The 21,088-nt window shown below is 40.0% G+C and overlaps 1 protein-coding gene across 1 annotated transcript in view; it reads right to left on the minus strand.

The window, feature by feature from the left end:
- LOC147912910 (uncharacterized) overlaps positions 1-21,088 on the minus strand; it is an 86,378-nt gene extending 65,290 nt beyond the window's left edge. The window contains exons 1-2 of the mRNA XM_087422245.1: positions 20,970-21,088; positions 18,650-18,737 (exon numbers count right to left, since the gene is read on the minus strand). Of these exons, the coding sequence (XP_087278371.1) occupies positions 18,650-18,737; positions 20,970-21,079 (198 nt within the window). The 5' untranslated portion in view covers positions 21,080-21,088. The remainder of the gene's footprint in view (positions 1-18,649; positions 18,738-20,969) is intronic.

The following is a 21,088-nucleotide window of genomic DNA, read 5'->3' on the forward strand; positions in this document are numbered from 1 at the left end:
TACATATTTTCTAGATAGGTCATTTGTCATTTTTATATATATTTTATATTTATATACATACTTTCCTATGCTGTGACTTTCCTTTTTTACTCTCTTAATAGCAATTTGAGAAGAACAGAAGTTACTAATTTTAATGTAGTCCAATTTATCAATCTTTTCCTTATGGTTAGTTTTGTGTCCTATTTAGGAAATCTTTGCTTTGTTTAAAACCATGAAAATTGTCTTCTATGTTATATTCTGGAAGGTCAACTGTTTTACAGTTCACATTTTGATCTGTCATCCTTCTGGAATTTATTTCTGTATATGGTGTGAAGTTGGGTCCAAATTAAATTATTACCATATGGATATGCAATTTACCCTGTGCCATTTATTGAAAATAACATCCTTTACCTACTAAACTGCAGTGTCACCACTGCCATAAATTAAATGACCATATATATATGGATCTATTTCTAGACTCTGTTCCATTAACCAACATGTCTATCCTTATATCAATACTGCAGTGTCTTAATTACTATAGAATTCTAGTAAGTCTTGCCATTTGTTACTGTAAGTCTTCCAACTTTGTTTTTTTGTTTTTTCCTCCAGATTAGACCTTTGAATTTCCATATACATTTTAGAATTAGCTTAACAATTTCCACCAAAAAAAATGGTTCTATTAGATCAATTGGGAGAGAGTTGACATCTTTACAATATTATCTCCAATTCACAAACATGGTATAATCCTTCCTTGTATTTAGGTCTTCTTTAATATATTTCACTAATGTTTTATAGTTTTATGTGTAAAGGTCTTCATACTGTTAATTAGATTTATTCCTAGGTATTTGCTTCTATTTTGACATCATTGTAAGTGGTATTGTTTTGTAAATTTCATTTTCTAATTTTTTGTATTGATATCACAATAGTTTATAACATTGTGAAATTTTAGTTGTACATTATTCTTTGTCAGTCACCATACAAATGTGTCCCTTCACCCCTTGTGCCCACCCCCCAACCGTTCCCCCTGGTAACCACCAAACTGTTCTCTCTGTCAGTGTGTTAGTTTATATTCCACATATGAGAGATGTCATACAGTGTTTGTCTTTCTCTGTCTGGCTTATTTCACTTAACATAATACCCTCCAGGTCCATCCATGTTGTTGCAAATGGGACGATTTTGTCTTTTTATTGCTGAGTAGTATTCCATTGTATATATACATACCACATCTTCTTTATCTAATCATCAGTCGAGGGACACTTGGGTTGCTTCCACTTCTTGGCTATAGTGAATAATGCTGCAATGAACATAGGGGTGCATAAACCTCTTTGGATTGTTGAGTTCAGGATCTTTGCATAAATACCCAATAGTGGGATATCTGGATCATAAGGTATTTCTATTTTTAATTTTTTGAGAAATCTCCATACTGTTTTCCATAGAGGCTGTGCCAGTTTGCATTCCCAACAGCAGTGAATTAGGGTTCCCATTTCTCCACAACCTCTCCAACATTTGCTATTTTTTGTCTTGGTGATTATAGCCATTCTAACAGGTGTAAGGTGATACCTTAGTGTAGTTTTGACTTTCTTTCCCTGATTAGTGATATTGAATATCTTTTCATGTGCCTATTGGCCATCTGTATACCTTCTTTGGAAAAATGTCTGTTCATATCCTCTGTCCATTTTTTGATTGGGTTGTCTTTATTTGTTGTTCAATTGTGTGAGTTCTTTATATATTATGGAGATTAACCCCTTGTCAGATACATGATTTGCAAATATCTTCTCCCAGCTGGTGGGTTGTCTTTTCATTTTGATCCTGGTTTCATTTGCCTTGCAGAAGCTCTTTAGTCTGATGAAGTCCCGCTTGTTTCTTTTTTCTTTTGTTTCCCTTGTCTGAGTAGACATGGTATTTGAAAAGATCCTTCTAAGACCGATGTCAAAGAGTGTACTGCCTATGTTTTCTTCCAGGAGTTTTATAGTTTCAGGTCTTACCTTCAAGTCTTTGATCCATTTTGAGTTAATTTTTGTGTATGGTGAAAGAAAATGGTCTACTTTCATTCTTTTGCATGTGGCTGTCCACTTTTCCCAACACCATTTATTGAAAAGGCTTTCCTTTCTCCATTGTATGTTCTTAGCTCCTTTGTTGAAGATTAGCTGTCCACAGATGTGTGGTTTTATTTCTGGGCTTTCAATCTTGTTCCATTGATCTGTATGTCTGTTTTTGTACCAGTACCATGCTGTTTTAATTATTATAGCTTTGTAATATATTTTGAAGTCAGAGATTGTGATGCCTCCAGCTTTGTTCTTTTTTCTCAGGATTGCTTTGGCTGTTCGGGGTCTTTTGTTGCCCCATATGAATTTTAGTATTCTTTGTTCTATTTCCATGAAGAATGTGATTGGGATTCTGATTGTGATTGCATTGAATCTGTAGATTGCTTTAGGTTATATGGACATTTTAACTATGTTTATTCTTCCAATCCATGTGCATGGGATATCTTTCCATTTCTTTATGTCATCATTGATTTCTTTCAATAACATCTTATAGTTTTCATTGCACAGGTCTTTCACCTCCTTGGTTAAATTTTTTCCTAGAAATTTTATTCTTTTTGTTGCAATTGTAAATGGGATTGTCTTCTTGAGTTCTCTTTCTGTTAGTTTATTATTAGAATATAGAAATACAGCTGATTTTTGTAAGTTGATTTTGTACCATGCAACTTTGCTGTAGCTGTTGATCACATCTAATAGTTTTCTGATGGATTCTTTAGGGTTTTCTATATATAAAATCATGTCGTCTGCAAACAGCAAGAGTTTCACTTCTTCATTGCCTATTTGGATTCCTTTTATTCCTTTTTCTTGCCTAATTGCTCTGGTCAAAACCTCCAGTACTATGTTGAATAAGAGTGGCAAGAGTGGGCACCCTTGTCTTGTTCCTCTTCTCAGAGGAATGGCTTTCAGTTTTTCCCAGTTGAGTATGATGTTGGCTGTGGGTTTGTCATATATGGCCTTTATTATGTTGAGGTACTTTCATTCTACACCAATTCTGTTGAGAGTTTTTATCATAAATGGATGTTGAATCTTGTCAAATGTTTTCTCTGCATCTATTGAGATGATTATGTGGTTTTTATTCCTCATTCTGTTAATGTGGTGTATCACATTGATTGATTCACAGATGTTGAACCATCCCTGTGACCCTGGTATGAATCCCACTTCATCATGGTGTATGATCTTTTTTATGTATTGCTGTATTTGGTTTGCCAATATTTTGTTGAGGATTTTTGCATCTATGTTCATCAGCAATATTGACCTGTAATTTTCCTTCTTTGTATTGTCTTTGTCTGGCTTTGGTATCAGGGTGATGTTGGCCTCATAGAATGTGTTAGGAAGTGTTCCATCTTCCTCTGTTTTTTGGAATAGTTTGAGAAGGATAGCTATTAAATCTTCTTTGAATGTTTGGTAAAATTCTCCAGAGAAGCCATCTGGTTCTTGACTTTTATTTTTTGGGAGGTTTTTGATTACCGTTTCAATCTCTTTACTTGTGATTCATCTATTCAGATTCTCTATTTCTTCTTGATTCAGTTTTGGGAGGTTGTATGAGTCTAAGAATTTATCCATTTCTTCTAGATTGTCCAATTTGTTGGCATATAGGTTTCATAGTATTTTCTTATAATCCTTTGTATTTCTGTGGTATCTGTTGTAATTTGTCCTCTTTCATTTCTAATTTTATTTACTTGTTTTCTTAGTAAGTCTGACTAAGGATTTGTCAATTTTGTTTATCTTCTCAAAGAACCATCTCTTTGTTTCATTGATCCTTTCTACTGTTTTTTTGGTTTCCATTTCATTTATTTATGCTCTAATTTTTATTATTTCCCTCCTTCTCCAGACTTTGGGCTTTGTTTGTTCTTCTTTTTCTAATTCTGTTAGGTGTAGTTTAAGGTTGCTTATTTGGGATTTTCTTGTTTGTTAAGGTGGCCTGTATTGCTATAAGTTTCCCTCTCAGGACCGCTTTTGCTGCATCCAATATGAGTTGGTATGGTGCATTTTCATTTTCATTTGTCTCCAGATATTTTTTGATTTCTCCTTTAATTTCTTCAATGATCTAATGGTTGTTCAGTAGCATGTTGTTTAGTCTCCACATCTTTGTCACTTTCCCATTTTTTTTTCTTGTAGTTGATTTCTAGTTTCATAGCATTATGGTCAGAGAAGATGCTTGTTATGATTTCAATCTTCTTAAATTTATAGAGGCTTGCCTTGTTTCCCAACATATGGTCTATCCTTGAGCATGTTCCATGCGCGCTTGAGAAGAATGTGTAATCTGCTGTGTTTGGGTAGAGTGCTCTCTATATATCTATTAAGTCCATCTCATCTAGTTTATCATTTAAGTCCACTATTTCCTCATTGACCTTCTGTCTGGATGTTCTATCCATTGATGTAAGTGGGGTGTTAAGATCCCCTACTATTATTGTGTTGTTGTTAATATGTCCTTTTAGGTTTGCTAATAGTTGCTTTATGTACTTTGGTGCTCCTGTGTTGGGTGCATATATATTTTTAAATGATATGTCTTCTTGGTGGAGTGTCCCTTTTATCATTATACCTTGCCCCTCTTTGTCTCTCATTACCTTTTTTATCTTGAAGTCTACTTTGTCTGATATAAGTATGGCAACACCTGCTTTCTTTTATTTGCCATTAGCTTGGAGTATTGTCTTCCATCTTTTCACTCTGAGCCTGTGTTTGTCTTTAGAGCTGAGATGTGTTTCCTGGAGGCAGCATATTGTTGGATCTTGTTTTCTGATCCATCCCGCCACTCTGCATCTTTTGATTGTAGAATTCAATTCATTTACATTTAGAGTGATTATTGATATATGAGGGCTTAATATTGCTATTTTATCACTGATTTTCTGGTTCTTTTGCATTTCTTTTGTTTCTCGTCCCATGTGTTTTGGACTACCAGTTCAGTTTGGTAGTTCTGTAAGATGGTTTTCTCAGTTTTCTCTTTACTTATTTTTGTGTGTGTGTGAGGAAGATTAGCTCTGAGCTAACATCTGTTGCCAATCCTCCTCTTTTTCTGCTGAAGAAGATTGGCTCTGGGCTAACATGCATGCCCATCTTCCTCTACTTTATATGGGATGCCACCACAGCATGGCTTGACAAGCAGTGCGTCATTCCATGCCCAGGATCTGAACCCACGAACCTTGGGCCACCGTAGTGTGTGAACTTAATTGCTATGCCACTGGGGCAGCCCCATTTTATTCATTGTATGTGTCTCTGTCCTGATTATTTGTTTAGTGGTTACCATGAGGTTTGTATAAAAAAACTCATAGTTGAGATAGTCCATTTTCTGATGGCCTCTTATTTCCTCAGACTGAGTCGATTCCATCCCTTTCCTCTTCCCCTTCTAAGTTATTATTGTCACAACTTATTCCATCTTGTGTTGTGAGTTTGTGTTTAAAGTGATGAGGTTATATTTATTTTTGGTGTTTTCCTTCCTTTAATCTTTGGTGTTATAATTAAGCATTTGCTAACCTATTCTGATAGCTGCAATTTTTCTGATTTTTTCTACCTATTTTTCTCCTTGCTCAAAGCTTTGTATCTCCTTTCTCTTTTGTTTTGTTTTGTTTTTTTAGGCATGAGGGCCTTCTTGAGCATTTCTTGTAGTGGGGGTCTTGTGGCAATGAACTCCCTTGCCTTTTGTTTACCTGGGATAGTTATTATTTCTCCATCATATCTGAAGGATATTTTCACTGGATAGAGTATTCTTGGCTGAAAGTTTTTGTCTTTCAGAATTTTGAATATATCATTCCACTCTCTCCTAGCCTGTAAAGTTTCTGCTGAGAAATTGGCTGAGACCCTGATAGGAATTCCTTTGCACGTTATTATTATTATTATTATTATTATTATTATTATTATTATTATTATTGTCTTGCTGCCCTTAATATTTTTTCTTTATCATTGACTTTTGCCAGCTTTACTACTGTATGCCTTGGAGAGAGTCTTTTCATGTTGATATATTTAGGAGATCTATTGATTTCATTCACTTGTATTTCCAGCTCCTTCCCCAGGTTTGGGAAGTTCTCAGCTATTATTTCTTTGAACAAACTCTTTGCTCCTTTTTCCCTCTCTTCTCCCTCTGGGATACCTATAATCCTTATGTTGCATTTCCTAATTGAGTCAAATATTTCTTGGAGAATTTCTTCATTTATTTTTAGTCTTAGTTCTCTCTCCTCCTCCATCTGAAGCATTTCTGCATTCCTATCCTTAATATTGTTCATCCTTTCCTCCATATTGTCAGCTCTGTTCTTTAAATATTCCAGATTTTTCTTTATCTCCTCCACTGTGTTTTTCATCTTCAACATTTCTGATTGGTTTTTCTTTATAGTTTCAATCTCTTTTGTGGAAAAGTTCCTGATTTCATTGACTTGTCTGTGTTTTCTTGTAGTTCATTGAGCTTTTTTATGATAGCTATTTTGAATTCTCTGTCATTTAGGTTATAAATTTCTGCGCCTTCAGGATTGATTTCTGGGTGCTTGTCATTTTCCTTATGGTCTGGAGATTTAATATATTTTTGCGTAGTGCTTGAGGGTGTGGGCTTATTTTTCCTCATTTTAAAGATATCTGGTTGCAGCTTCCACCTGCCACCACTGGGTGGGGGTCAAGAGCTGTGTACTCTGAGCCCACCATGATCCACAGGTGCTCTGGCTGACTGGTTGAGCTGGTGCTCCAGGTTGGGGGAGGGGTCTTTCTTTCGCTAACCCGATCCTGGGGGCTTCTTGTTCTTCCCTCACTATCTGATCTCCTCAGGTGCTAGCTTGATGAAGGCACCCCCACAACAGTTCAGTCTCCTCTGTTTGGGAATTTCCCACAAGCTGTGGGAAAACTTGGAGAGCAATAGTTTTCCTGCGGAGGGCTGCCCCTCCCCCTTCTCTCTCTGAGAGCTGCCTGGTTCTGGAGGCGAGGGGTCTTTCTTTCACCTGCCCAATCCCAGAGGTGTCTCTTTCTTTCACCTGCCCAATCCCAGAGGTGTCTCATTCTTCCCTCAATATCTGCTCTCCTGGGGTGCTAGCTTGATGAAGACAACCCCACAATAGTTCAGTCCCCTCCGTATGGGACTTCCCCACAGGCTGTGAGAGAACTTGGAAAGCAATGGTTTTCTCATGAGGACCATCCCTCCCTTCTCTCTCTCAGAGAGCCACTCGGTCCTTGTCCCAGGGTCACTGTCATTGGGGAAGGAAAGGAGTTCTCCTTACCTCCTTCCACTTCCTCTAGGGGTACCAGCACCTCCAGCTTCAGATGTAAGGCTACATGGGTCTCTCAGACATCTTTTGTGTTGCGTGAATGTCCTCTGTTGGTATTTGAATGTCCTTTTTGTTGTATCTTAGGGGGCAAGAGTCTAAGGAGGAACGCTCACTCTGCCATGATGCTGATGTCACAATCCTCGTTTTCTAATTTTTTATGACATGTATACAGAAATACATTGACTTTGTGCCTATGACCTTGCTGAATTCACTTATTAGTTCTACTAGTTTTTCTACGATATTTTAGATTTTCTACATACATAATTTTTTATGTACAAATAATGATAGTTTTATTTCTTCTTCTCCAATCCTTATAAATTTTCTTTCTTTTTCTTGCCTTATTGCACTGGAAAAGATCTCCAGTACAATGCTGACTAGAAGTGATAAGGACATCTTTGTCTCATTCCTGATCACAGATGGAAAGTTCTTAGTATTTAAACATTAAGTATCACTTTTTTTTAATTTTTGTAGATACTCAGCATTATATTTAGTACAGTCCCTTTGATTTCAAGTTTGCTAATAGTGTGACTAGAGTCTAAAACAGAAGGGGTAAGGATAAAAATGGTTAAAGTGAAGAATAACAGAGATCAAGGACAGGAGAAGAGATTATGGGTCATGGAGAGTGCTATGGGGGAAAGAGGGGTTATGGTATAGTGAGTAGATTTGGGGATAGGGAGGGGTTATGGGAAGTGGAGAAATTTTGTGGGGTGTAGGGAGTTTATGTAGAAAAGAGTATAGGGTATGGGGTTACAGTGAAAGATTTATGTGACAGGGGCTTATGGAAGATAAGGAAGAGATTATGCCAGGTATGGAGGAGATTATTATGAGACAGGACGAGAGTTATAGGACAGGGAGGATATTATGGAATTCAGAGAAGTGGCCATACAGTCAAGGTTGGTATTAGAGAGGACAGGGAGGGGGTTATGAGTGACAGGGGTTTACAAGGGAAAGGAAGTAGGTTATGGGAGACAGAGCGGAGTTTCTAGGGGAGATAGAGAAGGTTATAGTGCACAGGGAGGGGCACTTCCTGTTTCTTTGTATGTCGTGTGTTTTTCTTGTTGTTGAAAATTGGACTTTTTTTACCCCCCCTTAAGGAAGATTCACCCTGAGCTAACATCTGTGCCAATCTTCCTCTATTTGGTATGTGGGTCACTGCCACAGCATGGCCACTGACAAGTGGTGTAGGTCCACGCCTGGGAACCCAACCCAGGCCACCAAAGCAGAGCACGCCAAACCCAACCACCAGACCGCAGGGCCGGCCCGAAAATTGGACGTTTGACTATTTGGAAATCAGATTATCCTCTCTCCTCAGGGTTCACTGGTTTGTTTGTTTGTTTTTTATTGTTAAAGGCTGTGGTAGTCTGTTGCTTTGAGACTTTTCCAAACTATTTTTGCAAAGACTATTCCTGTGTATGATCACTGAAATCTCTGTTCCTTTAGCTCATGTTCAGCTTCAATAGAGACTTCCTTAAATGCCAGGAGCTGAAATAAATAGACAAAACACCCAAAAAAGAGAGCACAGCTGCCTCTCCCAGTCTTTGTAGGTTGGGCCTGTGCTGGGGCACTCCTTCAATACTTACACAGGCTTGCTCTGAGCCCAGGGGTCAGCCCAAGGTGAAGGCTTAAGGTCTTGTCAGGACTTTAGTAAGCATGCATCTCACCTAGGCATGCATGTGGCTTTTTAAATTCCCCTGTATATTGGGCTGCTTTTGAATATCCTAATTTCTCAAAGAGTCTCACTCCAGCTTCTTCTCTAGGCCTGTTTTATGTCTCCACCCACGATCTCTCAACCCAGGCATCTGTGGGTTTGTAGGTGCCTTGTAGCTTTTATAAGAATGCTCACCACCTTTCCTGCCTGCAATCCAAGTTATGTGAAACAGAGATGAACATCTTGCGTAAGTCCTTCAGATATTCTCTTAGACAGGTTAGAACAGACATTTAGAACATACACAATAATTTCAAAGTAAGGTTTGCTCTGCTCCCTCTGCCTTGAGAGGTGGGGGATGAGGGAGACAGGAAGCAGGTTGCTGCCAATTCAAGACCAAGACAGTTGCCCCAGGGAGGGGAGGTGGCAAAGGCAAATAAAAATGCCACAAAATTTTCCTAGCATTTAGAATCTGGCTTTTTCTTGATTGGGCATTTGCTTGGTTGTTGTAAACCTTTGACTGTTTTACAGAGCTCCTACAAAGTTGGTTCAAACAGCTTCTGCTTGTTTTTCCAATGTTTCTTCTGGGGAATGAAAGCTTAGAGCTTCCTGGTCTGCCATTTTGCTGACCTCACTCTCCAACAAGGAAGGTGTAACCAGGGAAGAAGCAGGACACGGAGGGGATTATCAGAGTACAGGAAGGTGTTTATGGGGACAGAGAAAAGTTATGGGGAGACACTGAGGGAATTATAAGGATCTGGCAGGGTTTTCAGAGGGACAACGAGGAGTTTACGTATGACAGGGAAGGGTTATGGAGGATAGGAGTTCAGTAAAAGAGTTCAGCGCTGTGGTTGATCCTTCTAATAATGGCCTCCAATAAATCGCACCTCCCTCGGTCTGTGCCCCTTTGTAATATGACATCACTGCTCCTTCTATAAAGATATGGACTCCATTTCTCCATCCCTTTGAATCTGGGTTAGCCTCATGACTTGTCTGACCAAGAAAATGTGGTGACAATGACATCATGTGGTCATGCGAGGTACTTACAACAGTGCCTGGCACCTGATAGGCTCTATAAACGTTAGCTGTTGTTGTTGCTGTTAATGGAAAACTCTGTGGACTAGGTTCCTCATATGGAAAGAGGCTATGCAGCTTCGGCCTTTACCCACTTGGAACCTCAAGAAATCGTGCTGTGAACCACTTTAGACCAGCCTATTGGAAGATGAGCAGCACCTGGAAGACAACGGAGGGAGGCCAACGCCAGCACCAATTGCCAGACATGCGAGTGAGGCCATCTTGGACCTCCCAGCCTAGGTGACCTTCAAGCCAAATGCAGCTGCCCAAGTGAGCCCAGTTGAGACCAGCAGAACTGCCCAGCCAACCCACAGAATCATGACAAGTTTAAAAATACTAAGTTTGGGACAATTTGTTATGCAGCAACAGATAATGGAGACACTGGGGACAGGGAGGGACTTGGGGGACAGGAATGGTTTACAGAGGTCATAAATGGTTTAGGCACAGTCTTATTGCCCTCTTGGGTCATTTCCTCAGGTATGAGTTTCTACTCCCCCAGTTCCCTTCATCTCCTGGGTTGAGGAACTCACCTACCACCACCCGGGCTGCTCCAGAGACTCTGTCTGATTGGTCCACTCTCCATGCTGATCCAGGTTGTTCTTTTCTTGGGCTTCTAACTCCAGGTCCCTGGAGGTTAGGCCCCTCCCTCTGCCCCCCACTCAAAACCTCTTACCCTCTTGGCTAATATTCCATCCCCATTATTTGAAGTATCATTTCAGCTACAAGAGTCAGAGATCAGCTGAAACTGGCTTACTCCCACAAGGGGATTTATTGATTCATGTGACTGAATATCACAAAGGTAACAGAATCATGCTGGCATTTAGGTGCGGCTGAATCTAAGGACTCAAAACCTGTCAGGCATTTGTATTAATTTCTCTTCATGACTTCACTCTCCAGATGGCTGTCTGTGTATAATAGCAAAGTGGCCACCAGCAGTCCCAAGCAAACCTGTTACCCCAATAGTTTCAACAAAATCCAAAGACTAGCTCTCATTTGACCAGCTTGGGTCACGTGCCCATTCCTGCACCCACCATGAGCCTGGGGAATGGAATGCTCTGATTACAAGCCTGGGTCACATGCCACTACCGGTCTGAGGTAGAGGGGATGGGGACGGACTGAGCGTAAGGAGGAGAGTACCTTGGGCAATTTACTAAACCTCTTTGTGTCTCAGTTTCTTCAGCTGTAAAACAGGGATAACAACTGAATCTACCTTATGGGATTGGTGTCAGGGGTAAATGAGGTCAAGAAATGCAGCACACTTACAACGGTGCGTGGCACATGGTGGACTCTACCAGTGTTAGCTATATTATTGTTGTTATTATTATTATTAATGAAAAACACTATGCAACAGTTTCCTCATATGCAAAATAGAGATAAGAAGAGCAACTATGTCATAGAGTTGTGTGTGGAATTAACTCATTATCATCTATATAAGCCCTGAGAATAGTGCCTGGCTGAGAGTCTGCTTGCTGCAAGGATTAGCTATTATTAACAAGTCGATGAGTCCTTTTCCACAATTCCAAAGTCCCCAAGACCTGAAAACACATTTTTTCCCTTTGATAACTCATTTGGTGGCAAAACCTGACCTGAATTTATGTGAGGCTGTTTATAATGTTTGTTTTTATTTATGTACTTAGTGTGATTGTCCACTCATTTTGCCGAAGAGGTATTAATGAGTTTAATTATTGAGTGCTGCCAGAGGAATTATATACATAACAAATGGCGTATGCATCATCTTAGCTTTCTAAAATACAAATAAAAATCTAAATTATAAAATGCTTCTGGCCCCAAGTGTATTGGGGATTAATAGAGATTGGATATACTCTCCTACCTGAAACAACCAAAAACATGGACAAAATATATGAAACAATAACTTTTAAGACACTGTGAAGACAAGAAGCAAACTAGGTGAGCCCTCCTGTTGCCCCAACTTATTGCTTTGAGAGTTTCCAGGCTGCAGTGCAGGGAGGGAGAACCAAGATGGAGCCAGGCATATTCCTTGAGTTGAGGAGACAAGAGTGACAGTCCGGGGGCAGTGGGTGGGGAACCAACGTGGGTAGAATTTGCAGGACAGATGCCAGAGAGGAGAGAATTTCACAGAGACAGAACTCCAGAGATCTGAGGGTCCCCTATGAGTATTTGACGGAGTACTGATGAATGCATGCATGCAAGGAAACTACTCAAGACTGGAGAAAAAGCTGCCCAAAAGAATTAGATGAAATAGGAGCTGCCAATCACCAAAACCAGGCACAATGCCTGTTCCCACCAGCCAGATTGGGAAACATCATAACTCATGGGACATTGGGTAGATAATCGGAAGAGTCTTGGCTCAGTAGTGGTGAATAATTATCCCTAGACCATTCTCATCTTACCACTTAGCAATATTTACAGAAATAAAAAACCCATCAGCTAACAAAGTAAAATTCACCATGTTTGTCATCTAATAAAAAAAAATAAGGAAAAGACAGCACATCATGAGGAGAAAAACCGGTCAATTGAAACGACTCCAGAACTGACAGAGACATTAGAATTGAGAGACTGAATATACAAATCGACAATGACCAGGCCATATATAAAAACAGAACTCCGACCCACAGCCTGCAGCAACCCGCCCAGGAAACCAACCCCATTATCTACAATAAGCAACCTAGGAAGCCAGCCTGTTATAAGTCAGACTTGCAGGAAGCCAGATTGCTATCTCTAGTGGCAATCCAGGAAGCTAAACAATTACTTCTGTAACACATAGCCAAAATAACCAAGGCTTGATTAATAACCGTCAGCTTCCCTAACTTTTGTCCCCATTTCCAACTTAGGGCCAACCAGAGAAAGCCAAACATGCCCCCCCAACCAATCACCCAGGATGCCCCGCTTCTAGTTAGCCTGCCTGCAGCTCCCCCAGGCCAAGAGCACCCAGTCAGGGCACACCTGAAACCTTCCCTTTTTCCCACTGTAAAGCTTTGCCACTCCTCTGCCTGCCTTTGAGTCTCTGCGAAAACATATGTGATGGTAGCTGACTCCCTTGACAGAGCAGATAAAGAATAAACGGCCTTTGCTTTTCTCATTTGTTTTGTCTGAATTTGTTTCCACAGAATCAACAGAAAAAGACATTAATATAATTATAACTGTCAATATGTTCAAAACTTAAGTAGAGACATGAAAATATATTTTAAAAATAACCGAATTTCACTTTTAGAGATGAAACTTCAATATCTGAGATGAACCAATAAACTAGAGAGAATTAATAGCAGATTAGATATTGCAGAAGAAAAGATTAGTGAATTTGAAGACATAGCAATAGAAACTATCCAAAATAGAAAACAGGGAGAAAAAATAATTATTTTAAAATAAACAGAGCATCAGTGAGCTATAAGACAAATTCGAGTGGCCCAATATATGTGTATTTGGAGACCCTGAAATAGAGGAAAAGCAAAAGAATCTTTGAATAAATAATGGCCAAAGTTTTTCAAAAAATCATGAAAATTACAATCTTATAGATCCAAGAAACTCAATGAACACTTAGCACAAGAAATGTGAAGCAAACCTCATGAAAGCATATCATAATAAAATTGCTCAAAGCCAGGGAAAAGGAGAAAAATCTTAAAAGCAGCTGGAGAATGATTACCACCTCCTGATGTTCAAGTCTGTAGGGTGGGAGGCCAGCATTATACCTATAATAAAAGCAAATAAATATATTATAAGAAAAGCAACCCACAGACAAATAATCCTCAGGAACATTGAGGAAAAAATTCTAAATAAAATTTTAGTAAATTGAATCCAACAATATATAAAAAGAGTAATACATATGTATAGGTAGGGTTTATCCCAGGAATGCAAGATTGGTTTAGCATTTGAAAATCAATCAGTGTAATTCACCATATTAATACACTAAAAAACCAAAAACCATATGGTTATCTCAATAGATACAGAAAAAGAATATAAGATCTTATATATTCCTAATACAAACTCAGCAAACTGAAAATAGTAGCAAACTTTCTCACCCTGATAAGGGGCATCTACAAAAAAAAAAAAACCCTCAGCTAACACATTTAATGGTGAAAGACTGAATGCTTTCCTCTGAAGATCAAGGACAAGACAATGATTCCCACTCTCAGTACTTCTATTTATTTTTTTTTTTAATTTTTTGTTTATTGCAGTAACATTGGTTTATAACATTGTAAAAATTTCAGGTGTACATCATTGTACTTCTATTTCTGCATAGATTACATCATGTTCACCACCAAAATACTAATTACAACCCATCACCACACACATGTACCCAATTATCCCTTTCACCCTCCTCCCTCCCCCCTTCCCCTCTGGTAACCACCAATCCAATCTCTGTCCCTATGTGTTTGTTTATTGTTGCTATTATCTACTACTTAATGAAGGAAATCATACGGTATTTGACCTTCTCCCTCTGACTTATTTTCACTTTGCATCATGCCCTCAATGTCCATCCATGTTGTCACAAATGGCTGGATTTCATCGTTTCTTATGGCTGAGTAGTATTCCATTGTGTATATATACCACAGCTTTCTTATCCATTCGTCCCTTGATGGGCACTTAGGTTGCTTCCAAGTCTTGGCTATCGTGAATAAGGCTGCAATGAACACAGGGGTGCATGTACCTTTGCAAATTGGTGTTTTCAAGTTCTTTGGATAAATACCCAACAGTGGAATAGCTGGATCATATGGTAGTTCTATCGTTGATTTTTTGAGGAATCTCCATACTGTTTTCCATAGTGGCTGCACCAGTTTGCACTCCCACCAGCAGTGTATGAGAGTTCCCTTCTCTCCACAACCTCTCCAACACATGTTGTTTCCTGTCTTGTTAATTATAGCCATTCTGACGGGCGTGAGGTGATATCTCATTGTAGTTTTGATTTGCATTTCCCTGATAGTTAGTGATTTTGAACATCTTTTCATGTGTCTGTTGGCCATCTGTATATCTTCTTTGGAGAAATGTCTGTTCAGGTCTTTTGCCCATTTTTTAATTGGGTTGGTAGTTTTTTTGTTGTTGAGATGCATGAGTTCTTTATATATTTTGGAGATTAAGCCCTTATCAGATGTATGGTTTGCAAATATCTTCTCCCAATTGTTAGGTTGTCTTTTCGTTTTGTTGATGGTTTCCTTTGCTGTGCAGAAGCTTTTTAGTTTGATGTAGTCCCATTTGTTTATTTTTTCTATTGTTTCTCTTGCCCGGTCAGATGTGGTGTTTGAAAAGATGTTGCTAAGACTGATGTCGAAGAGCGTCAGTACTTCTATTTAATATCACACTAGATGCTCTAGCCAGTGCCATAAGGCAACAGGAGATAAAGGGCATCCAGATGGGAAAAGAATTAAAACAGTCTATTTACAGACAATATGATTGTCTCTGTAGAAAATCCAAAGAACTCTACAAAAAACTACTAGAGTGAGTTTAGCACACTTACAGGATATAAGATCAATACACAAAAATCGACTGTATTCTAAATACTAGCAAAGAACAATCAGACACTGAAAGCTTAAGAATATTATTTATATAGCACCAAAATATGAAATACATAGGGATAAACCTGACAAAAGATATGTAAAACCTATATACCAAAAATCACAAAATTTTGCTGAGAGAAATTAAAAATTACTATATAAATGGAGGAATCCTGTTCCTAAGTTTGAAAACTCAATATTTTTGAGATGTCATTGATTCTCAAATTGATCTAGATTCATTGCAATTCCAATCAAAATCCCAACAGGCTTTTTGGTAGCAATTGACTAGTTGATTCTAAAATTCTTATGGAAATGCAAAGGACCTAGAATGGCCAAAACAACTACGAAAAAGAACAAAGTTGAAGGTCTAACAATACACAATTTCAAGACCTATTGTTAAAACTACAGATATAAAGACAGTGTAATGTGGGTTTCAAGAAAGACAAAAAGATCAATAGAACAGAAGGGAGTCCAGAAATAGATCTCCTTAGGATTTCTGACAAGTGTTCAAAGACAATTCACTGAAGAAAAAATGGACTTTACAATAAATGGTGCTGTAATAATTCGATATCTATATGCAAAAAATGAACTTCAATTCACAGCTTTTACTAGACATAAAATTAATTCAAAATGAATCATAGATCTAAAAAAATGTAAAACCTAAAACTTCTAGAAAAAAACAAAGAAGAAAATCCTTCTGACCTTGGGTTAGGCAAATATTTCTTAGATAAAATAACAAAAGCATAGTCCATAAAAGAAAAAAATGATAAATTAGGCTTCCTGAAAATTAAAAACCTCTGCTTTTTGAAGGCTATTGTTAAGAGAATAAAAGACAAGCCATAGACTGGAAAAGAATATTTTCAAATCACATATCTGATAAAGGACTTCTGTCCAGATTATAAAAAGAACACTCAAAACTCATTATTAATCATAACAAAACAACCTGATTTTTAAAATGAGCAAAGATTTTAACAGAAATCTTACCAAAAAAAATATGGATGACAAATAAGCAAATGAAAAAGTACTCAACATTGTTAATCATTAGGGAAATATAAGTTTAAACCACAAAGAGGTACTACTTCAATATATGGCTCCATGGCTAAATCTAAAGACTAACCATACCAAATCCCAGGAAAAATGTGAAGCAACTGGAACTCTCATACATTGCTAGTGGAACTTATAAAATGGACCACCACTTTGCAATACAGCTTGGCAATTTCTTAAAAAGTTAACCGTGTACCTACCATATGACCCAACCTTTTTACTCCTAGATATTTACCCAAGAGAAATGCAAGCATATGCCCAAATAAATACCTGTACACAAATGTTCATAGTAGCTTTATTTGTAATTGGCAAAAACTGTAAACAACCCAAATGTCCATCAATTTGTGAATGGATAAACAAATTGTGTATATCCGTATAATGGATATACTCAACAACAAAAGTGAATAAACTCTTGATACACACAAGGACATGGATGACTCTAAATAATTATGCTGAGTGAAAGAAACCAGACAAAAGAGCACATACTGTATGATTTCATTTATGTAAAATTCTAGAAAATGCAAACTAATCTATAGTTACAGAAAGCCTGACAATGGTTGCCAATGGGGATGGTGGGATCAGAAGGTAAGTAGTGGCAAGAAGAGATTAGAAAGGGGCGTGAGAAAACTTTTGGGAGTGATGAATATACTCATTACCTTAATTGTGGTGATGGTTTCACCATGTATACATATATGAATACTTATCCAATTTTACACTTTAAATTTTTGGCAGTATTTGCACCACAGAAATTGGCACAGGCCACCAATCAGGCTTTTCTTCTCCAGGGAACGAGCAGTTAGACATTACAAGCACACCACTGAAGCCATATGAATGTGTCATTTTCATAGCTCAAATGTGGTGGAATATGGACAATTTCACACGGTTCAACCTGCCATTAATATTGTTGCTGAGAATCATCTTCCTCCTCCGTGAAGCAGAGCCAACTGCAGTCCTCATGTCACAAGTTAAGGCAAGGACATAAAGTGACGATTCTTACAATGACAGCAAACATTGACGTGCCTTTCACTTGGTGCAGGCACATTTTAAGCACATTCCACTCACCTTAGTGCTCACAACCACTCTCTAGGTGCTGATGGTGATACATGGAAGGTGTTGAAGGACATGCCAAGCCTGGGGTGACTACTGTGACAATGACATGGTGTCTGCTCTCCCCCACCCTGGCATAGACTCCAATGATGACAGTCCCCTCCCCAGGACACACTTTACCCTCTCTGGGATGTTTGCATGTGCTGCTTATAAGATGCCCTTTCTTGCACCTTCTCTCAACTGGGAGCCCCTTCCACCACCTGGTCAGATCTGCACCCCCTCAGAGGGAGAGCATGGAGAATGGATCCCACCAAGGAGCCTCTGCCCCCTCCCAAGAATTACGTGCTCCAGTTCCAGTCTGATCCCTTTTGGGGTTATAATCCAGGCTCTAGGGGCCTGACAGCTTGAGTCCTTTGTGTCACCCTTGCCTGCTGCGGGATCTTAAATTGAAGACAATGTGTCACCTTTCCAAGATTGGCCTAGGGTGGGGAGATAGAAGTGACAGACCATCCCTGAGTCTGGAAGATGTACCAGAAATGGGCCTACCCAGAATCTGGAGCCATCCAGACCTAGACTCACATCCTGGCTCTGCCGCATTCTTACTTCACACAAGTGGCTTTGTGACTACAGGTTTCTATTACTGCACCTATAGAATGGGCCCTGTAAGAGTCCCTACAACAAAATAGGACAAGAAATACGAAGTAAAAGGGACAAAGGGGAGGAAAATAGTTAGGATATTTCCTGGAATCATCCTCTATCTGATCATTTATCTTTGCCAAAGGCATTATCACCATCCTGCCAAATTTTGTGGCCTAGTCATGCACTGACCAATTGACCCCATCACCCTGCCCGCCCAAGTCTTCCTGAGCTGCATCTCCATAAGCCCAGGGGCTCTGTCCACATCCCTTGCCTTTCTCCCCTCACCCTCATTCCTGAGACAATGCCAATAAACATGTAGCCCCGTAAGGCCCATCCCACTTGCACTTTTGAACTGTCATGATTGCCTGGGTGTGGCACTGTGCCTGCCCACTGGCTAGAGAGTCAGTCTACAGGTGACACCAGACGACCCAGCCCTACCTAGACCACGGATGATAGCACTAGGGTTAATACCTGGGCCAAGTTGGGCTGTGGTCCACTACACAACGGCAGGTTCATCCACAGGAAGGCCAATGTCAAGGTCCAGAAGAGAAGCCAAGAGCTGGTGGGGAAGCAGATGAGTTTAGGGAAGTATGAGTTTACGAGGTATGGGGGGAGCCAGAGGTTTCTCAGGTCAATCCAGGGTTACTTGATGGGCTGATTCTCTACCCATTGTGTCTTGGATCCCTGCCCACCCTCCTTTATGCTACTTAATGATGCTGGCTTTGAACTGGAAACTACACTTCCCTGTTACCCTTGCTTTCTGGCTTCCAGTTTGGTTCTGCTAATGAGGCGCATGTAGGAGAGACCGGAATGTGGGAGGAGGAAAGAAGGGACTGTATTGAAGCTTACAGTTCAGTTTTGCATTCCTCCAGCAGCTCCGGCCCCAGCCTCCAGCTTCTTTCAGCGCTCAACAGCAGCCTCGCTGCAACCTTTTAAAGCAGTGGCTCTCAAAGTGTGGTGTGAGGTCCCTCTGGGGATCCCCAGCATCCTTTCAGGGAGATCCACAAAGTCAAAGCTATTTTCATAATAAAGCTAAGATGTTGTGAGATAATAGAAAATATACATATTGGTCTCTGTGCCCAGTTCCTGGCACAGAGCTCCTAAAACCCTTGCAATTTCCTAAGTGATAAGAGCACTAGGGGCATATTTTGTTCCAACAAGGTGACTCCGCATGGGCTCCTGGATGACTCCTGGATGGGGGCTGGCCACCAGAAATACCAAGGCATGATTAGAAGCTTGGAATTTTCAGCCTTACCTCCCATTCTCTAGAGAAGGGAGAGGGGCTAGAAATCGAGTTAATGGTTGATCACGCCTATGTGAGGAAGCCTCCATAAAAATTCCAAAAGTACAGAGTTTGGGGAGCTTCCAGGTGGGTGAACACATCCATGTATTGGGAAGGTGATGCACCCCAACTCCACGGGGACAGAAGCTCCCGGGCTTGGGACCCTCCCAGACCTCGCTCCATGTATCTCTTCATCTGGCTGTTCATCTGTATCCTTTATCATATCCTTTAATAAACTGCTAAATATAAGTGTTTCCCTGAGTTCTGTGAGCCACTCTAGCAAATAATTGAATTCAAGGGGGAGGAGGTGATGGGAACCTCTGCTTTGCAGCCAAATTGGACAGAAGTTGTGGGTAACCTGAGGACCTACCACCTGTAATTGGCATCTGAAGTTGGTGGAGGGCAGTCTCATGAGACTGATGAGACCTGTGGGATCTCACGCTATCTCCAGGTGGATAGTGTCAGAACTGAGTTAAATTGTAGGACACCCAGCTGGTGTCACAGAATTGCTTGGTGTAGGAAAAACCCCTACACATCTGGTGACCAGAAGTGTCAGAAGTGAAGTGTTCCGTGTGGGTAGTAAAGGAGATACATAGGAGGAAGTACTGGGTTTTTCCTTACACACATGTTAATTTGTTTTCTCGCTCTCATTTTCTGAGTGCGCAGAGGAGTTTCACAAAGGCTACAGTATGTGTGCTATATAGCAACAGACCGAAGGCAGAAGCAGACATGAGAATCCAGCTCTCTTCTCTCCAGCCAGTCATTAAAGAGATTTGCAAAAATGTAAAACAATGCCATTCTGCTCACAAATGTTTTGGAATATATAGTTATTTTTCATAAAAACAATGTCATTTGTATTAGCACGTAATGGTTTTTTATTGTTATTTTAAAATTAATAAATATTTAATTTTTTTCAGCCTTAATCTCAATATAGAAAATGTCAGTAGATACAACTCACATAAGCAAAAGCTTTTGGGGGTCCTCAAAAAGTTTTAAGAGATAGGGGAGTCAAGATGGCGGCGTAGGCAGACTCTGAACTCACCTCCTCCCATGGACACAACCAATTTACAACTACTCGTGGAAAAATTACCCCTGAGACAGAACTGAAAACTGGATAAGAGGAACTCCTGCAACAACGGACAATCCTAACTGGGGTAGAAGAGGCAGAGACTCCCTTCCGGAGAGGAAAAACGCTGCCTTCACAAGCCGCCAGCTTTACGGCCGCCGGGAGCAGCTCACAGGTACGCAGCCTCCCTGGAGGAGCGGGGCCCTGAGCCGGGGAGCGCCCCCGCTGTGGGCATTTTGTGGACCCAGCACAATTGAGACCAGCAGCATAATATCTGACTTTGCCTGCTACTAAAGCATTGGGTAGCACCCCCAGAAAACCCGGTTCACAAAGAAACTAAAACTGGCTCTTAAAGGGCCCACGCACAAACTCACCCGTTCCAGAAAGCATCCTAAAATCACCAGAAAGAAAGGTGCACAGTGCTTCGGTGACAAGAGACTCACCTAATAGGCCCTGAGTGCATCTCGGTGAGGGGTGAGACCTCTCCAGGGACTGGGACATTGGCGGCGGCCATTGTTGTGGCCTGGTGTGAGCGTGCTGACACAGACGCCATTGGAGTTCT

This window comes from Ceratotherium simum, chromosome 33, assembly GCF_057802395.1.
Source record: "Ceratotherium simum simum isolate JZ-2026a chromosome 33, ASM5780239v1, whole genome shotgun sequence".
NCBI classification, from domain to species: Eukaryota; Metazoa; Chordata; class Mammalia; order Perissodactyla; family Rhinocerotidae; genus Ceratotherium; species Ceratotherium simum.